The sequence below is a fragment of the Oncorhynchus keta genome, unplaced genomic scaffold (assembly GCF_023373465.1).
Source record: "Oncorhynchus keta strain PuntledgeMale-10-30-2019 unplaced genomic scaffold, Oket_V2 Un_scaffold_984_pilon_pilon, whole genome shotgun sequence".
NCBI classification, from domain to species: domain Eukaryota; kingdom Metazoa; phylum Chordata; class Actinopteri; order Salmoniformes; family Salmonidae; genus Oncorhynchus; species Oncorhynchus keta.
Genome location: NW_026291019.1, coordinates 824,981 through 852,377, shown reverse-complemented (window position 1 = coordinate 852,377; position 27,397 = coordinate 824,981). Strand labels below are relative to the sequence as shown.

The window sequence follows — 27,397 nt, the reverse complement described above, 5'->3', positions numbered from 1 at the left end:
TTCACTACACAGGCGATGATGTTCACTACACAGGCGAGCAGGATGATGTTCACTACACAGGCGAGCAGGATGATGTTCACTACACAGGCGAGCAGGATGACTACACAGGCGAGCAGGATGATGTTCACTACACAGGCGAGGATGATGTTCAGGATGATGTTCACTACACAGGCGAGCAGGATGATGTTCACTACACAGGCGAGCAGGATGATGTTCACTACACAGGCGAGCAGGATGATGTTCACTACACAGGCGAGCAGGATGATGTTCACTACACAGCAGGCGAGCAGGATGTTCACTACACAGGCGAGCAGGATGATGTTCACTACACAGGCGAGCAGGATGATGTTCACTACACAGGCGAGCAGGATGATGTTCACTACACAGGCGAGCAGGATGATGTTCACTACACAGGCGAGCAGGATGATGTTCACTACACAGGCGAGCAGGATGATGTTCACTACACAGGCGAGCAGGATGATGTTCACTACACAGGCGAGCAGGATGATGTTCACTACACAGGCGAGCAGGATGATGTTCACTACACAGGCGAGCAGGATGATGTTCACTACACAGGCGAGCAGGATGATGTTCACTACACAGGCATCCACCACAGAAACCAGGAAGTGCCTGTCTGTTGCAAAATAGACTGTTTTTGAGAAACATTGATGGCTGTTGTGTTGTTGAGATGCCAGTAGAGAGCGCTGTAGTACAGTCCACTGGAAACATGTTTTAGTGTAGCTGGTGAGACCTACAGAAGTGCAGAGAAACCACAGGCCTATTGGTACGGTCCAATTATGTTCACATGTTGTTTATAAGCACTTCAGTGGCGTGTTGGTTGTCAGGAAAAGGCATCATGGGTACAGGAAGCCAGCTGTGCATCAACATCTTAGACCCTCAGTACATCTAGTTGGTGTCAACCACAGAACTCACACTCTTCTGTTTCACACAGCCAGTATAAGGTCTCCTACCAAACTCCTCTCTTCACTCTGTAAGTACCTTTTACATTACCATTCTACTTGTTCTTGGTGGTTTGTTCTGCAGAATGAACACCTTCCTAATATTGATTTGCACCCCCCCATTTACGCTCAGAACAGCCTCAATTCATTGGGACATGGACTCTACAAGGTGCCGAAAGCGTTCCACAGGGATGCTGGGCCATGTTGACTCCAATACTTCCCACAGTTGGCTGGATGTCCTTTGGGTGGTGGACTATTATTGCTACACAAGATAAACTGTTGAGAGTGAAAAGCCCAGCAGCGTTGCCGTTGTTGACACAAACCAGTGCGCCTGGCACCTACTACCATACCCCGTTCAAAGGCACTTAATGAATATTTTGTCTTGCCCATTCAGCCCCTCTGAATGGCACATGTACACAGTCCATATCTCAATTGTCTCAAGGCTTAAACATTCTTCTTTAACCTGTCTCCTCCCCTTCATCTACACAGATTAAACTGGATTTAACAAGTGACATCAATAAGGGATCATAGCTTCCCCTGGTCACCTGAGCAGGTGTTCCTAATGTTTTGTATACTCTGTGTAGACAGTCTTAAAAAGGAAGTATAGTTCTGTATCAGCTACTTGTGTCCTGACCCATGTTCCCTCTAATGTTTTGTATACTCTGTGTAGACGGTCTTAAAAAGGAAGTATAGTTCTGTATCAGCGACTTGTGTCCTGACCCATGTTCCCTCTAATGTTTTGTATACTCTGTGTAGACGGTCTTATTAAAAAGGAAGTATAGTTCTGTATCAGCTACTTGTGTCCTGACCCATGTTCCCTCTAATGTTTTGGGGCACTGAGCAAATTTGAGGTCTTGTGAGTGGAAACTTGAACATTGTGATAATTGTGTGCAACTTCCAGCACACATTTACAGTGAACACTGAGGCTTTACCCTTACAGTTACAGACCAAGTCAAATATGAATGAATTCATGTCAAGCCTTTCATGAGGTAAAAACACATTTAAACGTCTCATGTAATGTAGGCCTGCATTGAACACCACATATAGCCTACTAGCCGGCTATTGTGGTTATTGGAGCATAAAGTAGGCCTACCAACAAAACCAATGGAGCAAATCCTATAACATTTTCACATGGAAATAGCTTTTCATTTCTATGACATAGCCTACAGTAGCCCGTTCAATGCAGGACTATATTGCATGAGACTTAAATTCTTCTTAATCTAACTGCACTGTCCAGTTTACAGTAACTATTACAGTGAAATAATACCATGCTATTGTGTGAGGAGAGTGCACAGTTATGAACTTGAGAATGTATGAATAAACCAATTGGGCACATTTGGGCAAACTGGATACAAGTCTGCCCCCCCCCCCCCCCCCAGAAATGCATGCTATTGTCTTTGTATTGTCTTTTACCAGATCTTTACCATTTTACCAGATTCACATTTCCACATGGTATCAAGAATATCCAGAATCTTGCTTCAGGTCCTGAGCTACAGGCAAATAGATTTGGTGTGTCGTTTTAGGCGAAAATTGGGGAAAAAGGGTCCGATCCTTACGAGGTTTTAAAGACCTCTTGAAGTGTATTCTACACGTTCCGAGAATAAAACAGATTCAGACCAATACATTAATAATCATGCTGTGTGTCACGTCGGCTCCTCTCCTTGTTCGGCGTCACCGGCTTTCTAGCCAGCACCGCTCCATTTTTCTTATCTCCATTTGTTTTGTCTTGTTCCCTAATCACATTGCATGTATTTAGTCCTCTGTTCCCCTCATTGTCTTTGTGTGAAATTGTTGTATGTTATGTGGGTATTTACTACGCGCCTGATTTTTTGTCCATGTTCCGTGTTTTGGAAACGTTTATTGTATTCTGTGCTGTCGTTTTGGATCGGAATAAAAGTGTGCCTGTTACTACACGCTACTCTCCTGCACCTGACTTCGCCTCCCTTACACACCCTTAACACTGTGTGCTAAGTATCAGGTGTAGTTATTTCACCAGTTATCAAGTGTTTTAGTTGTCTACCTTTATGTGTCTAAGACTGCAGGGTGGGAGATGCAACAATGTCCTTGAGAACAGCAGGAAGTGTGTTGGTGGTCTTTCTCTGGTCTGTGGCAGGTATGGACTCATTCATTTCTTACCCTCTTTCTCTGTATTGTTCAATCTACATATAGTGCCTTCAGAAAGTATTCACACCCCTTGACTTTTTTTCACATTTTGTTATCACAGCCTGAATTTAAGATTCATTGAGATTGAGATTTTGTGTCCTACATACAATATCCCATAATTTCAAAGTGGAATTATGTTTTAAGAAATTTTTACAAATGAATAAAAAATGAAAAGCTGAAATGTCTTGTGTCAATAAGTATTCAACCCATTTGTTATGGAAAAAGCATAAATATGTTCAGGAGTAAAAATGTGCTTAAGTTGCATGGACTCACTCTGTGTGCAATAATAGTGTTTAACATGATTTTTAGAATGACTACCTCATCTCTTTACCCCACACATACAATTAATTATCTGTAAGGTCCCTCAGTCGAACACGGAATTTCAAACACACTGAATTTCAAACACAGATTCAACTACAAAGACCAGGGAGGCTTTCCAATGCCTCGCAAAGAAGGGCACCTATTGGTAGGTGGAAAAAAATACAAATAAATGGAATATCCCTTTGAGTGTGGTGAAGTTATTAATTATACTTTGGATGGTGTATCAATACACCCAGTCACTATAACGATATAGGCGTCCTTCCTAACTCAATTGCGAGGAAGGAAACCGCTCAGGGATTTCAACATGAGCTAATGGTGAGTATAATGGTTGTGATTGTGATTGAAAACCGAGGATGGATCAACAACATTGTAGTTCATCTACAATACTAACCTAAATGACAGAGTGACAAGAAGGAAGCCTGAAAGGAATAAAAAATATTCCAAAATGTGCATCTTGTTTGCAATAAGGCACTAAAGTAAAACTGCGAAACAAATGTGACAAAGAAATGTACTTTGTTCTGAATACAAAGTGTTATGTTTGGGGCAAACACATCACTGAATTCCACTTGTGGTGGAGTCTAGGGATATGGCTTTTGCTGTTCTGTTCAGGGACTTATATATATATATATATATATTGTTTTACTTTTACCACTTTTTCTCCGCAATTGGTAGTTACAGTCTTGTCCCATTGCTACAACTTCCATACGGACTCCGGAGAGGCGAAGGTCGAGAACCATGCGTCCCCCGAAACACACACAACCCTGCCCAGCCGCACTGCTGCTTTCTTCAGGGACTTTCCAAGACCACTATGAGCCCGGTGACGTCGCGACCGGCTAAAAGGACCTGGGGAGAGGTGGCGCGAGTGAGTGCGTAGGCGGGTGTGTTGCAGAAGGAGAAGAACGATAACGAGTAGAGAAGAGGCGAATTCAGAAGGTAACATAAATTGGAATAAGAGGACGTACTATATCTGGACGAGGATTGTTCCATACCCCAGAATGACTGTCATTTTCGCCTTTGGTTTTAACGTAAATTCAATCGATGGAGGTAGCTACCACTAAAGTTACCAGCCAGAGTGGTGTTAGCTCGTTACCCACCGGAGTGATGGACATCACACTGCTGTTGTTTTTGTCGCACGGCTTTGTCTTGGCCAGGTCGCAGTTGTAAATTAGAACTTGTTCTCAACTGACCTACCTGGTTAAATAAAGGTAAAATAAAAATTATATTAAACAATCTGAGGGGCTGCTTACAGTCGGTTATTTTTTAACGTTTCACCCTATACTATTAGGAATGGTGCCACTACTATGAAGTACTGTGGTGAGGTTAAATGTGTTGGGCAACAGGGACACAGCTCTGTTTGTTACTCAACCTCCCAGGGCTGATCTGAGAGAGACTTGTTGTCTAGCAATAATGAACAAACTATTTGGCAGAGCTTGAAGATTTAAAAAATATATATAATGGTCAAATTGTACAATCCAGGTGTGCTAAGCTCTTAGACTTACCCAGAAAGACTCACAGCTGTAATCACTGGCAAAGGTTCTGCAACAAAGTATTGACTCAGGGGTGTGAATACTTATGTAAATTAGATATTTCTGTATTTCATTTTCAATACATTTGCAAATATTTCTAAAAACGTGTTTTCACTTTCATTATGGGGTATTGTGTGTAGATGGGCGAGAAACAAATCTAGTTAATCCATTTATAATGTAGGCTGTAAAACAACAAAGTGGAATAAGTCAAGGGGTATGAATAGTTTCTGAAGGCCCTGTATATATCTACCTACAGTACGCTAGACTAACCAAGGCAAGCTAGCTTTACCATAGACCTACATACACAATTCAAAAATGTCATGAAACAATTAAGGACGAGTCTTTCACCCCTCACTGAGTGACACTTCTCTATGGATTCTTATGACACTCAAATCAGCAACTACGGCAACAAAGTGTGGACAAAAAAGCCAAGTTATGGTGTCTCCCAGCAACGCAGTGTGGGGACAGAGGGTAACACTGACCTGTAGAACCACCTGTCCTCTGAGTGACAACCCCAACCCCACCTACATCTGGTACAGGAATGAACAACGTCTAGATGAACCCACCATTCAACAATACTCTGTTATCAGTTATTTTACACACAGTTACTCCTGTGCAGTAAAAGGCCACGAGGATCTGCACTCTCCTGCAGTGTGTGAGTCTGTAACTACAGTATTTTTTGCAAAAGATTATTAGTATTATTAATATTTTTTACATTTGCATCTTACCACGATTCTTACTATCACTGAAGTGTTATTGTTCAGTCCTGAATGAACTGATTTAAAGATAATTCACTAATTGATGAAACCAATGGGTTACTTTGGTATTTTAGGTGTTCTGGGAAAGAACTGTTTCAACGTGACTTACACCCATCAGAGTATCTGTGCCTTGAAGGAGTCAACAGTGGAACTGCCCTGCACATATCAACATCCAAGTAATCATGTAGTCTCAGAACCAAACTGGTATCTTCAAGATAAATATAATGAAGCGCCTAAAATCCTGAGCTCGGTGCCAGAGTATGCAGGTCGTGCTGAGTACCTTGGAACTAAAGAGAAAGACTGCACCCTGAGAATCACAGACCTGAGAGAGAGTGACTCAGCTGAGTACTGGTTCACATTCAAGACTCGGACGCAACTCGATTGGTATAATTCCCTTCAAAGAGAGGAGCGTGTCAGGCTGTCTGTCACAGGTACACCATTATGTGATGCCTAATCAGTTACATTCAAGTATTTTGACCTTAGTCGAAATGACAGTCTGTATAATATGAATGTTCTGATTTATATGATTATAATTGTTGTGAAGGAACCTACTACGGTATTTTAATCCCAGGCCTGCAGGTGAAGGCGTCTTCTGCCATGGTGACAGAAGGAAAGGCGGTGATACTGACCTGTAGAACCACCTGTACTCTGACTGACAACCCAAACCCCACCTACATCTGGTACAAGAACGGACAACTCGTGAACACCCAAGATAACTACCTGTTTCTAGACCCAGTCAGCAGAGAGGATGCAGGCAGCTACTCCTGTATTGCAAAAGGATATGGGAATCTTCACTCTGCTGATGAGACTCTCACTGTCATTTGTAAGTATTTGTAAATAAATGACAGTTTTAAACTTCACTTGTACTGTGTGTGCTCTTGTATTGAGTTGAGTTCTTTTAAACTCCTGAACTTGAAATACCCCCAAACCGCACAATGAATTTGCTCGCTTTTTGGTGCTGCAGATGGTTAATAGCTTTAGATCAATGTCACGTGTTTGCAAGAAAGAGGACCAGAGATCTAGTCTCATCGAATCTAATCAAATTGAATTTGTCACATGCACCAAATACAACAGGTGTAGGTAGACCTTACCCAACAATGCCGTTCAAGAAATAGAGTTAAGAAAATATTTACTAAATTAACAAAGTCAAAAATAAAAGGTAACGCATAAAATGACATAACACTAACGAGGCTCAATAAAGGCGGTACCGGTACCGAGTCAATGTGCGGGGGTACAGGTTAGTCAAGGTAAATTGTACGTGTAGGTAGGGATAAAGTGACTATGTATAGGTAATAAACAGCTAGTAGCTGTAAATAGTCCAGGTGGCCATTTGATTAATTGTTCAGCAGTCTTATGGCTTGGGGGAAGAAGCTGTTAAGGAGCCTTCTGGACCTAGACTTGGCTCTCCGGTACCGCTTGCCGTGCGCTATCTGAGAAAACAGTCTATGACTTGGGTGACTGGGGTCTTTGCCAATTTTTGGGGCCTTCCTCTGACACCGCCTAGTATATAGGTTCTGGATGGCAGGAAGCTTGTCCCCAGTGATGTATTAGGCCGTACACACCACCCTCTGTAGCGCCTTAGGGTTGGATGCCGAGCAGTTGCCAGACCAGGCGGTGATGCCACCGGTCAGGATGCTCTCGATGGTGCAGCTGTAGAACTTTTTGAGTATCTGGGGACCCATGCCAAATCTTTTCAGTCTCCCGAGGGGGAAAAAGTGTTGTCGTGCCCTCTTTAAGACTGTCTTGGTGTGGTTACGTCAGAACCTATTGTTGAAGTGGCAGCATGATGTTGACTGTGTACACTTACCCCTCTGTCTTCGTCAACACCAGATGCCCCCAAAAACACTTCAGTGTCAGTCAGTCCCTCTGGTGGAATAGTGGAGGGCAGTTCAGTGACTCTGACCTGCAGCAGTGATGCCAACCCACCTGTGGACAAATACACCTGGTACAAGAAGAATGTAACCTCACCAAAAGCATCAGGACAGAGTTACAGCATCACTAACATCATCTCTGAGGACAGAGGAGAATACTACTGTGAAGCTGTGAATGAAGTTGGTGCCCAGAAGTCTACATCTCAATTGATAATTATAGCAGGTAAAATATGGTTTAATCATTGAAATATTTCAGGCTACGCTATATGGTACACGTGTATTCATGTTGTCCATGTTGGTTTAGGGAAAGAAACATCTGTGAAGAATGCAGCTGTAGGAATCACAGTGCTTGTTCTGGTTCTCATCCTCTGTCTCTCTGGACTCATGTGGTTCAGGTGAGCATCTTGTCATTTCACTTTATCATTCTGATATGTTACCAGCTTAATTGTTGTTTATTCATTCATTCTGTCAATTACTCCCACGTTCATGTGCGAAACAGGAAGAAGGCCTCCACATCCACCTCTGTCAAGAGGGACACAGCAGGCAATGGACAGGTGAGTTAAGATCACATGATATTGTTTTGTTTTCTTTCAGATACTGCGCAAGATTAGGCTTCTCTAGCACAATGGAACAAATGGAATTTTGTTTCCCCATCAGGTAAACTCAAGCCTTGTTCATGTCAACGTCTCAGGCATGGCCATGACCCCTACTGCAGCACAGAGAGCAGACACAGACAGCCAGGATGATGTTCACTACACCAGCATCTACTTCTCTGGCTCCAGTATCCATGAAGTGCCTCTGTACTCGACCATCCAACTGCCTCGACCCCAGAAAGAGGATGTCCTGTACGATGTTGTGAAATTCAACCGCGCCAGTGCTGCCACCCAGTGAGCCAGTCCAGCCATTACATCAAATCAGAAAATCTCATCATTAAATGGTACTTGTACTTGACAGTTAGGAATGCATATAACACTTGTATGTTATGCAGACCAGAAGCTGCATGGTTTAAATGTATTAAGATATACAATGATTTAAAAGTTGTTTATTTGAAATATATTAGCATCTATACAGACTATACGGTGCCTGAGGAAGGCCCCCAGCATCATCAAGGACCCCACACACCCCAGCCACGAGCTGTTCACACCCTTACCGTCGGGCTGACGGTGTCAGAGCATGAGGTCAGATATCAACAGGCTCAGAGACAGTTTCTATCTACAAGCCATCAGAGTGCTTAACACTTGAAATGGATTGACCACTGTCACACTGTTTCTTTGCACACTGAGAATAATGGCGCCAGAGGGGATGGCTGCCATTTTACAGGCTCCTAACCGATTGTGCTATTTTGTGTGGGGTTTTTTCACACTGTTTGTAACTTATTTTGTACATAATGTTTCTGCCACCGTCTCTTATGACCGAAAAGAGCTTCTGGATTTCTGAACAGCAATTACTCACCTCGAATTGGAAAAAGTTTTTTTCGTTAATGAGTCTGACGCAAAGGATATACTGCTGCTGCCGGACCAGGACCAAATCCCGTCATTCGCATGAAGAGGAGACAGAGACAGGGGCCACAGATCCAGGTGCCTTGTGAGAATTTGTCGGCGAGTGGGTAACCCGCCTCTACTATCCGTCGTATTGGCCAACGTGCAATCACTGGAGAATAAACTGGATGAGCTCCATTTCAGACTATCCTACCAACAGAATATTAAAAACGGTAATATCTTATGTTTCACTGAGTCGTGGCTGAACAACGACATAGATAATACACAGTTGGCAGTTTTCCGTGCACAGTTTTCCATGCATCGGCAAGACGAAACTGCTACCTCCGGTAAGGCGAGGGGTGGTGGTCTGTGTCTATGTGTCAATAACAGCTGGTGCGGGATGTCTAATATTAATGAAGTCTCAAGATTTTGCTCACCAGAGGTAGAGTACCTTATGATAAGCTGTAGACCCCCCTATTTACCAAGAATCTTTGTCTATATTTTTCATAGCTGTCTATTTACTGGCACTAATACCACACTCAGCGAGCTGTATAAGGCCATGAGCAAAAAAGAACATCCTCATCCAGAAGAGGCGCGCCTAGTGGCCAGGGACTTTAATGCAGCAATACTTAAATCAGTTTTACCTCATTTCTACCAGCATGTCACATGTGCAACCAGAAGAAAGAAAAAAACTGTTGACCACCTTTACTCCACACAGAGATGCGTACAAAGCTCTCTCTCGCCCTCCATTTGGCAGATCTGAGCCTAATTCTATCCTCCTCGTTTCTGCACTGTGATAATTGTTATTTGAACCTGCTGGTCATCTATGAACATTTGAACATCTTGGCCATGTTCTGTTATAATCTCCACCCAGCACAGCCAGAAGAGGACTGGCCACCCCTCATAGCCTGGTTCCTCTCTAGGTTTCTTTCTAGGTTCTGACCTTTCCAGAGAGATTTTCCTAGCCCCGTGCATCTACACCTGCATTGCTTGCTGTTTGGGGTTTTAGGCTGGGTTACTGTACAGCATTTTGTGACATCAGCTGATGTAAGAAGGGCTTTATAAATACATTTTATTTGATGATGATTTGCTTTCAAGCAAAAACAAAAGCAGCAAGTACCAGTGAGTCGCTCAATACGGAGGTGGTCAGATAACATGGATGCTAAGCTACAGGACTGTTTTAATAGCACAGACTGGAATATGTTCCCAGATTCATCCGATGGCATTGAGGAGTATACCACCTCAGCCACTGGCTTCATCAATAAGTGCATCGATGACATCATCCCCACAGTGACTGTATGTACATATCCCAACCAGAATCCATGCATTACAGGCAACATCCGCACTGAGCTAAAGGCTAGAGCTGAACCATCAAACAGGCAAAGCGGCTCTGACGATCATTGGATGTGGAAGGGCTTGCAAACTATTAGACTACAAAGGGAAACACAGGCACGAACTGCCCAGGCAGGCTAAATCCCTTTTATCCTCGTTTCGAGGCAAGCAAAACTGAAGCTTGCATGAGAGCACCAGCTGTTCTGGACAACTGTGTGATCACGCTCTCTGTAGCAGATGTGAGCAAGACCTTTAAACAGGTCAACATTCACAAGACCGCGGGGCCAGACGGAGTACCAGGATGTGTACTCACAGCATGAGCGGACCAACTGGCAAGTGTCTTCAATGACTTTTCAACCTCTCTGTAGTACCTACATGTTTCAAGCAGACCACCATAGTCCCTGTGCCCAAGAACGCCAAGGTAACCTGTATGTAGCACTCACCTTTGTAGCCATGAAGTGCTTTTAAAGGCTGGTCATGGCTCACACCAACACCATCATCCCGAAAACCCTAGACCCACTCCGATTTGCATACCCCCCTCCAACAGATCCACAGATGACACAATCTCAATTGCACTCCACACTGCCCTTTCCCACCTGGACAAAAGGCACTCCTATGTGGGAATACAGCTCAGAGTTCAACACCATAGTGTCCACAAAGCTCATCACTAAGCTAAAGACCCTGGGACAAAACACCTTCCTCTGCAACTGGATCCTGGACTTCCTAACGGGCTGCCCCCAGGAGGTAAGGGTAGGCAACAACACATCTGCCACTGATCCTCAACACTGGACCCCTCAAGGGTGCGTGCTTAGTCCTCTCGTGTACTCCCTGTTAACCCACGAATGCATGGCCAAGCATGACTCCAACACCATCTTTAAGTTTGCAGATGACACAACAGTGGTAAGCCTGATCACCGACAACACTGAGACAGCCTATAGGGAGGAGGTCAGGACAACAACCTCTCCCTCAATGTGAGCGAGACAAAGGAGCTGATTGTAGACTACAGGAAAAGGACGGCCGAACACGCCCCCACCATTCATATGAACATAGCTGTAGTTGAGTGTGTCGAAAGCTTCAAGTTCCTTGGTGTCCACTTCACCAACAAACTATCATGGTCCAAACACACCAAGACAGTTGTGAAGAGGGCACGACCATGCCTATTCCCCCTCAGGAGACTAACAAGATTTAGCATGGGTCCCCAGATCCTCAAAAAGTTCTACAGCTGCACCATTGAGTGCATCTTGACAACTGCTCGGCATCTGACCGTAAGGCGCTAAAGAGGAAGCCTTAAGACTGTTGAACAATTAAACAAATGGTTACCCGGACCATTTGCACTTTACCCCTACCTACAGTACATGTACATATTACCTCAATAACCTCGACTAACCTGTACCCCTGTATAGCCTCGTTATTGTTATTTTTATAGTTTTTTTTATTTATTTTTTACTTTAGTTCATTTTCCTTCCTGTATTATACTTATGCTAAAATCTTTGTTCTATTTTTCTGAGACATTTACTTTCTGTTCGTATTGTTATCTGTTATTACGTCTTACTGTTGTTGCATTATTGAGAAGGAACCTGCCAGTAAGCATTTAGTTGGACAGTGTATACCACGTGTATCCTGTACATACGACTAATATAACTTGAAATTTGAAACAATGACTTTAAATGAGATCCTAGAAGTGAGGTTTGATGACAACATGTTGCCTCCTTTCTCATCAGACCTCTCTCACAGGAGGACCTCTCTCACAGGAGGACCTCTCTCACAGGAGGACCTCTCTCACAGGAGGACCTCTCTCACAGGAGGACCTTTCTCACAGGAGGACCTCTCTCACAGGAGGACCTCTCTCACAGGAGGACCTCTCTCACAGGAGGACCTCTCTCACAGGAGGACCTCTCTCACAGGAGGACCTCTCTCACAGGAGGACCTCTCTCACAGGAGGACCTCTCTCACAGGAGGACCTCTCTCACAGGAGGACCTCTCTGTGGTTTATAGCACTGTCAACACACCCGGAAGCAAGTTGACCTGAATGAAAGGAGACCTGAACACAACAAGAAGTGCTGAACACAAGATGACTCTGCTTGGGATTCAATTGAAAGCACATAGTCAACAAGCATACTACACTTGAATTTTAAAGTTGATTTAAGTCAACATCCGCAGCATTTACCGCAAATATGATCTCTGCAAACATCAGGAAAATTCTTGAAAAACTGCATTGTCGGTAGAAGACACATTTTAGACATGTTTACTTTATATTACTAAATATAGGGTCTACTATAGGGCTTAATATAGTATAATATAGGGTCTACTATAGGGTTTAATAAAGTATAATAAAGGGTCTAATATAGAGTTTAATATAGTATAATATAGCATCTTGGCCTATTTCTACATGTCTCATGGCTTGAGACTGAGCTTTGCTTTGTATATCTGAAAGGGAACAAGACAATACCAAACTTGTCATTAAGCAGTATTACTTTAACTCTTTGCGTGAGGTTTAGCGAGAGGAAAATGTTGCCCATAGTCTTTTGGGTCGCCGTGGGTGACGGCACAAATAATTGGGGAATCATTACTGTAGCTTCAGTACTGTTAACAATTAATGTACAAGACTGTACAGCCACACTGTTATTCAATTCAGGCCCTATTCATACTGGAGATAATTTGACTTCACATGGACTTAAGTCACAATGTTGAGTCTACTCATCTCAAGTCTGAATCAGGCCCTTCAATCACATGTTGCTATTTAATATATATATATATATTTGTTGTTCTTTGTAAAACGCTTTTATAAAATGCAATATCATTACTCAATTAGAATGACTTTGATTTAGGGTTGAACTATCCTCTTAAATAAAAGTATATGCTAAAACTGAGCTTGATTTCACTAAGTACGCTCCATGTATTAAATAAGACAACATTTAATGAGGCCTAATAATAAATGTACACAGTGATTTAAACATCCCATCCATACACCACACTAAACCTACACATAGTCTGTCTGAAAAGGCATCCTATTCCCTAACTACTGTGACACTGCAGACACAGCTATCCTCTCTAACAGTTAGGAGCCAAATTAATGTGGCCAAGAACTCTAAATGTAATTATGTCACTCTTGTGACTTGCTGATGCAATGATGTCACACACAAATCATCATCACCATGGTGATGCGCCATGACATAATTTCTTCAGACGGTTGAAATGCTGTTGTCGAGGGGGCGTGACCACACTACCCTGCAGGTGTCACGTGTTTAACCAAAGTCTTATAATCAGTGACATCATCATAGATGACATCATCATCGCCTTCTCCATGGCGACTACGTTGTCGCTCCTGGCAACGGCTCACGGTTTGGAGCACGGTCACTAGGCGACGGTCCAGGGCAGAGAGGTGCAGCTCTGAGAGGAGGGGGGCCACGGAGAATAGAGGATCATGGGAAAGGGACTCCCTCATGACATCACTGAGACGGTACTGGGGCAGGGAGAGGAGACGCAGATGTAGGAGGGTGGAGCGACGGATCCTAGAGAGAGAGAGAGTGATGGAGTGAGAGCTATGAGACAGAAGAGGAATATATGATGATGCTGGGGTAGTGATGGGGGTTCTACTAAGATAACATACTGAATTGTTTTAAGATGGTCATTTAGTTATTTTATTTAGAATTTTAGGACCTCTTGGTATATATTTAAAAAAATATTACTATCCTACAGAAACACATTGAATAACAGATTCATACACGGAAAAACAATGCAGCAGAAGGAAGTTTGTTTTCAAGTGTCTCCTTTATCTGAGAGTTATGAGAAAGATACAGAATTATTCTATTGTTTTTTACACATGTTTAACCCCTTTGGTTAGAACACCATCGTGTTCCTGAGTCTTATCTTTCCATAGAGTGGTCACATTACTCTGTTAAAACACCATCATGTTCCTGAGTCTTATCTTTCCTTAGAGTGGTCACATTACTCTGTTAAAACACCATCATGTTCCTGAGTCTTATATTTCCATAGAGTGGTCACATTACTTTGTTAGAACACCATCGTGTTCCTGAGTCTTATCTTTCCTTAGAGTGGTCACATTACTTTGTTAGAACACCATCATGTTCCTGAGTCTTATCTTTCCATAGAGTGGTCACATTACTTTGTTAGAACACCATCGTGTTCCTGAGTCTTATCTTTCCTTAGAGTGGTCACATTACTTTGTTAGAACACAATCGTGTTCCTGAGTCTTATCTTTCCATAGAGTGGTCACATTACTTTGTTAGAACACCATCGTGTTCCTGAGTCTTATCTTTCCATAGAGTGGTCACATTACTTTGTTAGAACACCATCATGTTCCTGAGTCTTATCTTTCCATAGAGTGGTCACATTACTTTGTTAGAACACCATCGTGTTCCTGAGTCTTATCTTTCCTTAGAGTGGTCACATTACTTTGTTAGAACACCATCGTGTTCCTGAGTCTTATCTTTCCATAGAGTGGTCACATTACTTTGTTAGAACACCATCATGTTCCTGAGTCTTATCTTTCCTTAGAGTGGTCACATTACTTTGTTAGAACACCATCATGTTCCTGAGTCTTATCTTTCCTTAGAGTGGTCACATTACTTTGTTAAAACACCATCATGTTCCTGAGTCTTATCTTTCCTTAGAGTGGTCACATTACTTTGTTAAAACACCATCATGTTCCTGAGTCTTATCTTTCCTTAGAGTGGTCACATTACTCTGTTAAAACACCATCATGTTCCTGAGTCTTATATTTCCATAGAGTGGTCACATTACTTTGTTAGAACACCATCGGGTTCCTGAGTCTTATCTTTCCATAGAGTGGTCACATTACTTTGTTAGAACACCATCGTGTTCCTGAGTCTTATCTTTCCATAGAGTGGTCACATTACTTTGTTAGAACACCATCGTGTTCCTGAGTCTTATCTTTCCTTAGAGTGGTCACATTACTTTGTTAGAACACCATCGTGTTCCTGAGTCTTATCTTTCCATAGAGTGGTCACATTACTTTGTTAGAACACCATCGTGTTCCTGAGTCTTATCTTTCCTTAGAGTGGTCACATTACTTTGTTAGAACACCATCGTGTTCCTGAGTCTTATCTTTCCTTAGAGTGGTCACATTACTTTGTTAGAACACCATCGTGTTCCTGAGTCTTATCTTTCCATAGAGTGGTCACATTACTTTGTTAGAACACCATCGTGTTCCTGAGTCTTATCTTTCCTTAGAGTGGTCACATTACTTTGTTAGAACACCATCGTGTTCCTGAGTCTTATCTTTCCTTAGAGTGGTCACATTACTTTGTTAGAACACCATCGTGTTCCTGAGTCTTATCTTTCCTTAGAGTGGTCACATTACTTTGTTAGAACACCATCGTGTTCCTGAGTCTTATCTTTCCATAGAGTGGTCACATTACTTTGTTAGAACACCATCGTGTTCCTGGCTCTGCCACCTCCCACTGTAGATGAGGAAGACCAACACCGCTGTGGCTCTGCCACCTCCCACTGTAGATGAGGAAGGCCAACACCGCTGTGGCTCTGCCACCTCCCACTGTAGATGAGGAAGACCAACACCGCTGTGGCTCTGCCACCTCCCACTGTAGATGAGGAAGACCAACACCGCTGTGGCTCTGCCACCTCCCACTGTAGATGAGGAAGACCAACACCGCTGTGGCTCTGCCACCTCCCACTGTAGATGAGGAAGACCAACACCGCTGTGGCTCTGCCACCTCCCACTGTAGATGAGGAAGGACAACACCGCTGTGGCTCTGCCACCTCCCACTGTAGATGAGGAAGACCAACACCGCTGTGGCTCTGCCACCTCCCACTCTAGATGAGGAAGGCCAACACCGCTGTGGCTCTGCCACCTCCCACTGTAGATGAGGAAGACCAACACCGCTGTGGCTCTGCCACCTCCCACTCTAGATGAGGAATACCAACACCGGTGTGGCTCTCCCACCTCCCACTCTAGATGAGGAAGACCAACACCGCTGTGGCTCTGCCACCTCCCACTGTAGATGAGGAAGACCAACACCGCTGTGGCTCTGCCACCTCCCACTCTAGATGAGGAATACCAACACCGGTGTGGCTCTCCCACCTCCCACTGTAGATGAGGAAGACCAACACCGCTGTGGCTCTGCCACCTCCCACTGTAGATGAGGAATACCAACACCGGTGTGGCTCTCCCACCTCCCACTGTAGATGAGGAAGACCAACACCGCTGTGGCTCTGCCACCTCCCACTCTAGATGAGGAATACCAACACCGCTGTGGCTCTGCCACCTCCCACTGTAGATGAGGAAGACCAACACCGCTGTGGCTCTGCCACCTCCCACTGTAGATGAGGAAGGCCAACACCGCTGTGGCTCTGCCACCTCCCACTGTAGCTGAGGAAGGCCAACACCGCTGTGGCTCTGCCACCTCCCACTGTAGCTGAGGAAGACCAACACCGCTGTGGCTCTGCCACCTCCCACTGTAGATGAGGAAGACCAACACCGCTGTGGCTCTGCCACCTCCCACTGTAGATGAGGAAGACCAACACCGCTGTGGCTCTGCCACCTCCCACTGTAGATGAGGAAGACCAACACCGCTGTGGCTCTGCCACCTCCCACTGTAGATGAGGAAGACCAACACCGCTGTGGCTCTGCCACCTCCCACTGTAGATGAGGAAGACCAACACCGCTGTGGCTCTGCCACCTCCCACTGTAGATGAGGAAGACCAACACCGCTGTGGCTCTGCCACCTCCCACTGTAGATGAGGAAGACCAACACCGCTGTGGCTCTGCCACCTCCCACTGTAGATGAGGAAGGCCAACACCGCTGTGGCTCTGCCACCTCCCACTGTAGATGAGGAAGGACCAACACCGCTGTGGCTCTGCCACCTCCCACTGTAGATGAGGAAGACCAACACCGCTGTGGCTCTGCCACCTCCCACTGTAGATGAGGAAGGCCAACACCGCTGTGGCTCTGCCACCTCCCACTGTAGATGAGGAAGGCCAACCTCCCACTGTAGATGAGGAAGGCTGTGGCTCTGCCACCTCCCACTGTAGATGAGGAAGGCCAACACCGCTGTGGCTCTGCCACCTCCCACTGTAGATGAGGAAGGCCAACACCGCTGTGGCTCTGCCACCTCCCACTGTAGATGAGGAAGACCAACACCGCTGTGGCTCTGCCACCTCCCACTGTAGATGAGGAAGGCCAACACCGCTGTGGCTCTGCCACCTCCCACTGTAGATGAGGAAGACCAACACCGCTGTGGCTCTGCCACCTCCCACTGTAGATGAGGAGGACCTCCCACTGTAGATGAGGAAGACCAACACCGCTGTGGCTCTGCCACCTCCCACTGTAGATGAGGAAGACCAACACCGCTGTGGCTCTGCCACCTCCCACTGTAGATGAGGAAGACCAACACCGCTGTGGCTCTGCCTGCCACCTCCCACTGTAGATGAGGAAGACCAACACCGCTGTGGCTCTGCCACCTCCCACTGTAGATGAGGAAGACCAACACCGCTGTGGCTCTGCCACCTCCCACTGTAGATGAGGAAGACCAACACCGCTGTGGCTCTGCCACCTCCCACTGTAGATGAGGAAGACCAACACCGCTGTGGCTCTGCCACCTCCCACTGTAGATGAGGAAGGCCAACACCGCTGTGGCTCTGCCACCTCCCACTGTAGATGAGGAAGGCTGAGTAGCTGAAGGCCAACACCGCTGTGGCTCTGCCACCTCCCACTGTAGATGAGGAAGACCAACACCGCTGTGGCTCTGCCACCTCCCACTGTAGATGAGGAAGACCAACACCGCTGTGGCTCTGCCACCTCCCACTGTAGATGAGGAAGACCAACACCGCTGTGGCTCTGCCACCTCCCACTGTAGCTGAGGAAGGCCAACACCGCTGTGGCTCTGCCACCTCCCACTGTAGATGAGGAAGACTGAGGATGAGACCAACACCGCTGTGGCTCTGCCACCTCCCACTGTAGATGAGGAAGACCAACACCGCTGTGGCTCTGCCACCTCCCACTGTAGATGAGGAAGACCAACACCGCTGTGGCTCTGCCACCTCCCACTGTAGATGAGGAAGACCAACACCGCTGTGGCTCTGCCACCTCCCACTGTAGATGAGGAAGACCAACACCGCTGTGGCTCTGCCACCTCCCACTGTAGATGAGGAAGACCAACACCGCTGTGGCTCTGCCACACTGTAGATGAGGAAGACCAACACCGCTCCCACTGTAGACCTCCCACTGTAGAGGAAGACCAACACCGCTGAGGAAGACCAACACCGCTGTGGCTCTGCCACCTCCCACTGTAGATGAGGAAGACCAACACCGCTGTGGCTCTGCCACCTCCCACTGTAGATGAGGAAGGCCAACACCGCTGTGGCTCTGCCACCTCCCACTGTAGATGAGGAAGGCCAACACCGCTGTGGCTCTGCCACCTCCCACTGTAGATGAGGAAGACCAACACCGCTGTGGCTCTGCCACCTCCCACTGTAGATGAGGAAGGCCAACACCGCTGTGGCTCTGCCACCTCCCACTGTAGATGAGGAAGACCAACACCGCTGTGGCTCTGCCACCTCCCACTGTAGATGAGGAAGGCCAACACCGCTGTGGCTCTGCCACCTCCCACTGTAGATGAGGAAGGCCAACACCGCTGTGGCTCTGCCACCTCCCACTGTAGATGAGGAAGACCAACACCGCTGTGGCTCTGCCACCTCCCACTGTAGATGAGGAAGACCAACACCGCTGTGGCTCTGCCACCTCCCACTGTAGATGAGGAAGACCAACACCGCTGTGGCTCTGCCACCTCCCACTGTAGATGAGGAAGGCCAACACCGCTGTGGCTCTGCCACCTCCCACTGTAGATGAGGAAGACCAACACCGCTGTGGCTCTGCCACCTCCCACTGTAGATGAGGAAGACCAACTGTAGATGAGGAAGACCACCGCTGTGGCTCTGCCACCTCCCACTGTAGATGAGGAAGACCAACACCGCTGTGGCTCTGCCACCTCCCACTGTAGATGAGGAAGACCAACACCGCTGTGGCTCTGCCACCTCCCACTGTAGATGAGGAAGACCAACACCGCTGTGGCTCTGCCACCTCCCACTGTAGATGAGGAAGACCAACACCGCTGTGGCTCTGCCACCTCCCACTGTAGATGAGGAAGACCAACACCGCTGTGGCTCTGCCACCTCCCACTGTAGATGAGGAAGGCCAACACCGCTGTGGCTCTGCCACCTCCCACTGTAGATGAGGAAGACCAACACCGCTGTGGCTCTGCCACCTCCCACTGTAGATGAGGAAGACCAACACCGCTGTGGCTCTGCCACCTCCCACTGTAGATGAGGAAGACCAACACCGCTGTGGCTCTGCCACCTCCCACTGTAGATGAGGAAGGCCAACACCGCTGTGGCTCTGCCACCTCCCACTGTAGATGAGGAAGACCAACACCGCTGTGGCTCTGCCACCTCCCACTGTAGATGAGGAAGACCAACACCGCTGTGGCTCTGCCACCTCCCACTGTAGATGAGGAAGACCAACACCGCTGTGGCTCTGCCACCTCCCACTGTAGATGAGGAAGGCCAACACCGCTGTGGCTCTGCCACCTCCCACTGTAGATGAGGAAGACCAACACCGCTGTGGCTCTGCCACCTCCCACTGTAGATGAGGAAGACCAACACCGCTGTGGCTCTGCCACCTCCCACTCTAGATGAGGAATACCAACACCGGTGTGGCTCTGCCACCTCCCACTGTAGATGAGGAAGGCCAACACCGCTGTGGCTCTGCCACCTCCCACTGTAGATGAGGAAGACCAACACCGCTGTGGCTCTGCCACCTCCCACTGTAGATGAGGAAGGACAACACCGCTGTGGCTCTGCCACCTCCCACTGTAGATGAGGAAGACCAACACCGCTGTGGCTCTGCCACCTCCCACTGTAGATGAGGAAGACCAACACCGCTGTGGCTCTGCCACCTCCCACTGTAGATGAGGAAGACCAACACCGCTGTGGCTCTGCCACCTCCCACTGTAGATGAGGAAGACCAACACCGCTGTGGCTCTGCCACCTCCCACTGTAGATGAGGAAGGCCAACACCGGTGTGGCTCTGCCACCTCCCACTGTAGATGAGGAAGACCACCTCCGCTGTGGCTCTGCCACCTCCCACTGTAGATGAGGAAGACCAACACCGCTGTGGCTCAGCCACCTCCCACTCTAGATGAGGAATACCAACACCGCTGTGGCTCAGCCACCTCCCACTCTAGATGAGGAATACCAACACCGCTGTGGCTCTGCCACCTCCCACTGTAGATGAGGAAGGCCAACACCGGTGTGGCTCTGCCACCTCCCACTGTAGATGAGGAAGGCCAACGCCGCTGTGGCTCTGCCACCTCCCACTGTAGATGAGGAAGACCAACACCGCTGTGGCTCTGCCACCTCCCACTGTAGATGAGGAAGACCAACACCGCTGTGGCTCTGCCACCTCCCACTGTAGATGAGGAAGGCCAACACCGGTGTGGCTCTGCCACCTCCCACTGTAGATGAGGAAGACCAACACCGCTGTGGCTCTGCCACCTCCCACTGTAGATGAGGAAGGCCAACACCGCTGTGGCTCTGCCACCTCCCACTGTAGATGAGGAAGACCAACACCGCTGTGGCTGGCTCTGCCACCACCTCCCACTGTAGATGAGGAAGGACAACACCGCTGTGGCTCTGCCACCTCCCACTGTAGATGAGGAAGGCCAACACCGCTGTGGCTCTGCCACCTCCCACTGTAGATGAGGAAGACCAACACCGCTGTGGCTCTGCCACCTCCCACTGTAGATGAGGAAGACCAACACCGCTGTGGCTCTGCCACCTCCCACTGTAGATGAGGAAGACCAACACCGCTGTGGCTCTGCCACCTCCCACTGTAGATGAGGAAGACCAACACCGCTGTGGCTCTGCCACCTCCCACTGTAGATGAGGAAGGCCAACACCGCTGTGGCTCTGCCACCTCCCACTGTAGATGAGGAAGGCCAACACCGCTGTGGCTCTGCCACCTCCCACTGTAGATGAGGAAGACCAACACCGCTGTGGCTCTGCCACCTCCCACTGTAGATGAGGAAGACCAACACCGCTGTGGCTCTGCCACCTCCCACTGTAGATGAGGAAGGCCAACACCGCTGTGGCTCTGCCACCTCCCACTGTAGATGAGGAAGGCCAACACCGCTGTGGCTCTGCCACCTCCCACTGTAGATGAGGAAGGCCAACACCGCTGTGGCTCTGCCACCTCCCACTGTAGATGAGGAAGGCCAACACCGCTGTGGCTCTGCCACCTCCCACTGTAGATGAGGAAGTGGCTCTGCCCCACTGTAGATGAGGAAGACCAACACCGCTGTGGCTCTGCCACCTCCCACTGTAGATGAGGAAGGCCAACACCGCTGTGGCTCTGCCACCTCCCACTGTAGATGAGGAAGGCCAACACCGCTGTGGCTCTGCCACCTCCCACTGTAGATGAGGAAGGCCAACACCGCTGTGGCTCTGCCACCTCCCACTGTAGATGAGGAAGGCCAACACCGCTGTGGCTCTGCCACCTCCCACTGTAGATGAGGAAGACCAACACCGCTGTGGCTCTGCCACCTCCCACTGTAGATGAGGAAGGACAACACCGCTGTGGCTCTGCCACCTCCCACTGTAGATGAGGAAGACCAACACCGCTGTGGCTCTGCCACCTCCCACTGTAGATGAGGAAGACCAACACCGCTGTGGCTCTGCCACCTCCCACTGTAGATGAGGAAGACCAACACCGCTGTGGCTCTGGCTCTGCCACCTCCCACTGTAGATGAGGAAGACCGCTGTGGCTCTGCCAAGACCAGATGAGGAAGGCTGTGGCTCTGCCACCTCCCACTAGAGATGAGGAAGACCAACACCGCTGTGGCTCTGCCACCTCCCACTGTAGATGAGGAAGACCAACACCGCTGTGGCTCTGCCACCTCCCACTGTAGATGAGGAAGGACCAACACCGCTGTGGCTCTGCCACCTCCCACTGTAGATGAGGAAGACCAACACCGCTGTGGCTCTGCCACCTCCCACTGTAGATGAGGAAGGCCAACACCGCTGTGGCTCTGCCACCTCCCACTGTAGATGAGGAAGGCCAACACCGCTGTGGCTCTGCCACCTCCCACTGTAGATGAGGAAGACCAACACCGCTGTGGCTCTGCCACCTCCCACTGTAGATGAGGAAGACCAACACCGCTGTGGCTCTGCCACCTCCCACTGTAGATGAGGAAGACCAACACCGCTGTGGCTCTGCCACCTCCCACTGTAGATGAGGAAGACCAACACCGCTGTGGCTCTGCCACCTCCCACTGTAGATGAGGAAGACCAACACCGCTGTGGCTCTGCCACCTCCCACTGTAGATGAGGAAGACCAACACCGCTGTGGCTCTGCCACCTCCCACTGTAGATGAGGAAGGCCAACACCGCTGTGGCTCTGCCACCTCCCACTGTAGATGAGGAAGACCAACACCGCTGTGGCTCTGCCACCTCCCACTGTAGATGAGGAAGACCAACACCGCTGTGGCTCTGCCACCTCCCACTGTAGATGAGGAAGACCAACACCGCTGTGGCTCTGCCACCTCCCACTGTAGATGAGGAAGAACACCGCTGTGGCTCTGCCACCTCCCACTGTAGATGAGGAAGACCAACACCGCTGTGGCTCTGCCACCTCCCACTGTAGATGAGGAAGACCAACACCGCTGTGGCTCTGCCACCTCCCACTGTAGATGAGGAAGACCAACACCGCTGTGGCTCTGCCACCTCCCACTGTAGATGAGGAAGGCCAACACCGCTGTGGCTCTGCCACCTCCCACTGTAGATGAGGAAGACCAACACCGCTGTGGCTCTGCCACCTCCCACTGTAGATGAGGAAGACCAACACCGCTGTGGCTCTGCCACCTCCCACTGTAGATGAGGAAGACCAACACCGCTGTGGCTCTGCCACCTCCCACTGTAGATGAGGAAGACCAACACCGCTGTGGCTCTGCCACCTCCCACTGTAGATGAGGAAGACCAACACCGCTGTGGCTCTGCCACCTCCCACTGTAGATGAGGAAGACCAACACCGCTGTGGCTCTGCCACCTCCCACTGTAGATGAGGAAGACCAACACCGCTGTGGCTCTGCCACCTCCCACTGTAGATGAGGAAGACCAAGATGTAGATGAGGAAGACACACCGCTGTGGCTCTGCCACCTCCCACTGTAGATGAGGAAGACCAACACCGCTGTGGCTCTGCCACCTCCCACTGTAGATGAGGAAGGACCAACACCGCTGTGGCTCTGCCACCTCCCACTGTAGATGAGGAAGACCAACACCGCTGTGGCTCTGCCACCTCCCACTGTAGATGAGGAAGACCAACACCGCTGTGGCTCTGCCACCTCCCACTGTAGATGAGGAAGACCAACACCGCTGTGGCTCTGCCACCTCCCACTGTAGATGAGGAAGACCAACACCGCTGTGGCTCTGCCACCTCCCACTGTAGATGAGGAAGACAACACCGCTGTGGCTCTGCCACCTCCCACTGTAGATGAGGAAGGCCAACACCGCTGTGGCTCTGCCACCTCCCACTGTAGATGAGGAAGGCCAACACCGCTGTGGCTCTGCCACCTCCCACTGTAGATGAGGAAGGCCAACACCGCTGTGGCTCTGCCACCTCCCACTGTAGATGAGGAAGACCAACACCGCTGTGGCTCTGCCACCTCCCACTGTAGATGAGGAAGACCAACACCGCTGTGGCTCTGCCACCTCCCACTGTAGATGAGGAAGACCAACACCGCTGTGGCTCTGCCACCTCCCACTGTAGATGAGGAAGACCAACACCGCTGTGGCTCTGCCACCTCCCACTGTAGATGAGGAAGACACCGCTGTGGCTCTGCCACCTCCCACACCGCTGTGGCTCTGCCACCTCCCACTGTAGATGAGGAAGACCAACACCGCTGTGGCTCTGCCACCTCCCACTGTAGATGAGGAAGGCCGCTGTGGCTCTGCCACCTCCCACTGTAGATGAGGAAGACCAACACCGCTGTGGCTCTGCCACCTCCCACTGTAGATGAGGAAGGCCCGCTGTGGCTCTGCCACCTCCCACTGTAGATGAGGAAGACCAACACCGCTGTGGCTCTGCCACCTCCCACTGTAGATGAGGAAGGCCAACACCGCTGTGGCTCTGCCACCTCCCACTGTAGATGAGGAAGACCAACACCGCTGTGGCTCTGCCACCTCCCACTGTAGATGAGGAAGAACACCGCTGTGGCTCTGCCAGCTGTGGCTCTGCCACCTCCCACTGTAGATGAGGAAGGCCAACACCGCTGTGGCTCTGCCACCTCCCACTGTAGATGAGGAAGACCAACACCGCTGTGGCTCTGCCACCTCCCACTGTAGATGAGGAAGCTGTGGCTCTGCCACCTCCCACTGTAGATGACCGCTGTGGCTCTGCCACCTCCCACTGTAGATGAGGAAGACCAACACCGCTGTGGCTCTGCCACCTCCCACTGTAGATGAGGAAGGCCAACACCGCTGTGGCTCTGCCACCTCCCACTGTAGATGAGGAAGACCAACACCGCTGTGGCTCTGCCACCTCCCACTGTAGATGAGGAAGACCAACACCGCTGTGGCTCTGCCACCTCCCACTGTAGATGAGGAAGACCAACACCGCTGTGGCTCTGCCACCTCCCACTGTAGATGAGGAAGGCCAACACCGCTGTGGCTCTGCCACCTCCCACTGTAGATGAGGAAGACCAACACCGCTGTGGCTCTGCCACCTCCCACTGTAGATGAGGAAGACCAACACCGCTGTGGCTCTGCCACCTCCCACTGTAGATGAGGAAGGCCAACACCGCTGTGGCTCTGCCACCTCCCACTGTAGATGAGGAAGACCAACACCGCTGTGGCTCTGCCACCTCCCACTGTAGATGAGGAAGACCAACACCGCTGTGGCTCTGCCACCTCCCACTGTAGATGAGGAAGACCAACACCGCTGTGGCTCTGCCACCTCCCACTGTAGATGAGGAAGACCAACACCGCTGTGGCTCTGCCACCTCCCACTGTAGATGAGGAAGACCAACACCGCTGTGGCTCTGCCACCTCCTGTGGCTCTGAGGAAGGACCTGACTTAAAGATGAGGAAGACCAACACCGCTGTGGCTCTGCCACCTCCCACTGTAGATTTGTAAGCTCTGCTAAATGATGAGGAAGTAGATGAGGAAGACCAACACCGCTGTGGCTCTGCCAACTGTAGATGAGGAAGACCAACACCGCTGTGGCTCTGCCACCTCCCACTGTAGATGAGGAAGGCCAACACCGCTGTGGCTCTGCCACCTCCCACTGTAGATGAGGAGAAGACCAACACCGCTGTGGCTCTGCCACCTCCCCACTCCCACTGTAGATGAGGAAGACCAACACCGCTGTGGCTCTGCCACCTCCCACTGTAGATGAGGAAGACCAACACCGCTGTGGCTCTGCCACCTCCCACTGTAGATGAGGAAGACCAACACCGCTGTGGCTCTGCCACCTCCCACTGTAGATGAGGAAGACCAACACCGCTGTGGCTCTGCCACCTCCCACTGTAGATGAGGAAGACCAACACCGCTGTGGCTCTGCCACCTCCCACTGTAGATGAGGAAGACCAACACCGCTGTGGCTCTGCCACCTCCCACTGTAGATGAGGAAGACCAACACCGCTGTGGCTCTGCCACCTCCCCACTGTAGATGAGGAAGACCAACACCGCTGTGGCTCTGCCACCTCCCACTGTAGATGAGGAAGACCAACACCGCTGTGGCTCTGCCACCTCCCACTGTAGATGAGGAAGGCCAACACCGCTGTGGCTCTGCCACCTCCCACTGTAGATGAGGAAGACCAACACCGCTGTGGCTCTGCCACCTCCCACTGTAGATGAGGAAGACCAACACCGCTGTGGCTCTGCCACCTCCCACTGTAGATGAGGAAGACCAACACCGCTGTGGCTCTGCCACCTCCCACTGTAGATGAGGAAGGCCAACACCGCTGTGGCTCTGCCACCTCCCACTGTAGATGAGGAAGACCAACACCGCTGTGGCTCTGCCACTGTAGATGAGGAAGACTCCCACTGTAGATGAGGAAGACCAACACCGCTGTGGCTCTGCCACCTCCCACTGTAGATGAGGAAGACCAACACCGCTGTGGCTCTGCCACCTCCCTGTACTGTAGATGAGATGAAGACCAACACCACTGTGGCTCTGCCACCTCCCACTGTAGATGAGGAAGACAACACCGCTGTGGCTCTGCCACCTCCCACTGTAGATGAGGAAGACCAACACCGCTGTGGCTCTGCCACCTCCCACTGTAGATGAGGAAGGCCAACACCGCTGTGGCTCTGCCACCTCCCATTGTGGATGAGGAAGACCAACACCGCTGTGGCTCTGCCACCTCCCACTTTAGATGAGGAAGACCAACACTGCTGTGGCTCTGCCACCTCCCACTGTAGATGAGGAAGACCAACACCGCTGTGGCTCTGCCACCTCCCACTGTAGATGAGGAAGGCCAACACCGCTGTGGCTCTGCCACCTCCCACTGTAGATGAGGAAGGCCAACACCGCTGTGGCTCTGCCACCTCCCACTGTAGATGAGGAAGGCCAACACCGCTGTGGCTCTGCCACCTCCCACTGTAGATGAGGAAGGCCAACACCGCTGTGGCTCTGCCACCTCCCACTGTAGATGAGGAAGACCAACACCGCTGTGGCTCTGCCACCTCCCACTGTAGATGAGGAAGGCCAACACCGCTGTGGCTCTGCCACCTCCCACTGTAGATGAGGAAGACCAACACCGCTGTGGCTCTGCCACCTCCCACTGTAGATGAGGAAGGCCAACACCGCTGTGGCTCTGCCACCTCCCACTGTAGATGAGGAAGACCAACACCGCTGTGGCTCTGCCACCTCCCACTGTAGATTTGTAAGCGTCTGCTAAATGACTTAAATGTAAATGATGTAAATGTAGATGA

General features: G+C 49.5%; 2 protein-coding genes and 1 long non-coding RNA gene across 6 annotated transcripts in view; 1 reads left to right on the top strand and 2 right to left on the bottom strand.

Moving 5' to 3' along the window:
* The first annotated feature begins 299 nt into the window (after positions 1-299).
* LOC127929691 (B-cell receptor CD22-like) lies at positions 300-12,268 on the top strand. Of its 4 annotated transcripts, XM_052517821.1 has the most exons (10): positions 300-991; positions 2,995-3,072; positions 5,367-5,624; positions 5,802-6,158; positions 6,272-6,550; positions 7,558-7,821; positions 7,903-7,993; positions 8,098-8,152; positions 8,256-8,535; positions 12,130-12,268. In XM_052517821.1, the coding sequence occupies exons 2-9, from the start codon at positions 3,018-3,020 to the stop codon at positions 8,487-8,489; spliced, it is 1,593 nt and encodes a 530-aa protein (XP_052373781.1). In that variant the 5' UTR covers positions 300-991; positions 2,995-3,017; the 3' UTR covers positions 8,490-8,535; positions 12,130-12,268. The 4 variants fall into 4 exon arrangements, with proteins under 4 accessions (XP_052373781.1, XP_052373782.1, XP_052373784.1 ...); XM_052517822.1 differs by having other exon boundaries at positions 300-3,072; positions 6,299-6,550; XM_052517824.1 differs by lacking the exons at positions 5,367-5,624; positions 5,802-6,158 and having other exon boundaries at positions 6,299-6,550.
* Positions 12,269-13,619: 1,351 nt separating this feature from the next.
* The window catches only part of fam20cl (family with sequence similarity 20 member C, like), a 31,539-nt gene continuing 17,761 nt past the window's right edge, over positions 13,620-27,397 (bottom strand). Inside the window, exon 10 of the mRNA XM_052517848.1 lies at positions 13,620-13,920. Within this exon, the coding sequence (XP_052373808.1) occupies positions 13,632-13,920 (289 nt within the window). The 3' untranslated portion in view covers positions 13,620-13,631. The remainder of the gene's footprint in view (positions 13,921-27,397) is intronic.
* LOC127929692 (uncharacterized) lies at positions 20,103-20,983 on the bottom strand. Its single transcript, XR_008135797.1, has 3 exons — positions 20,547-20,983; positions 20,455-20,500; positions 20,103-20,132 (listed from the first exon to the last, which is right to left on the bottom strand). It is a non-coding gene; the product is annotated as an uncharacterized LOC127929692 (long non-coding RNA).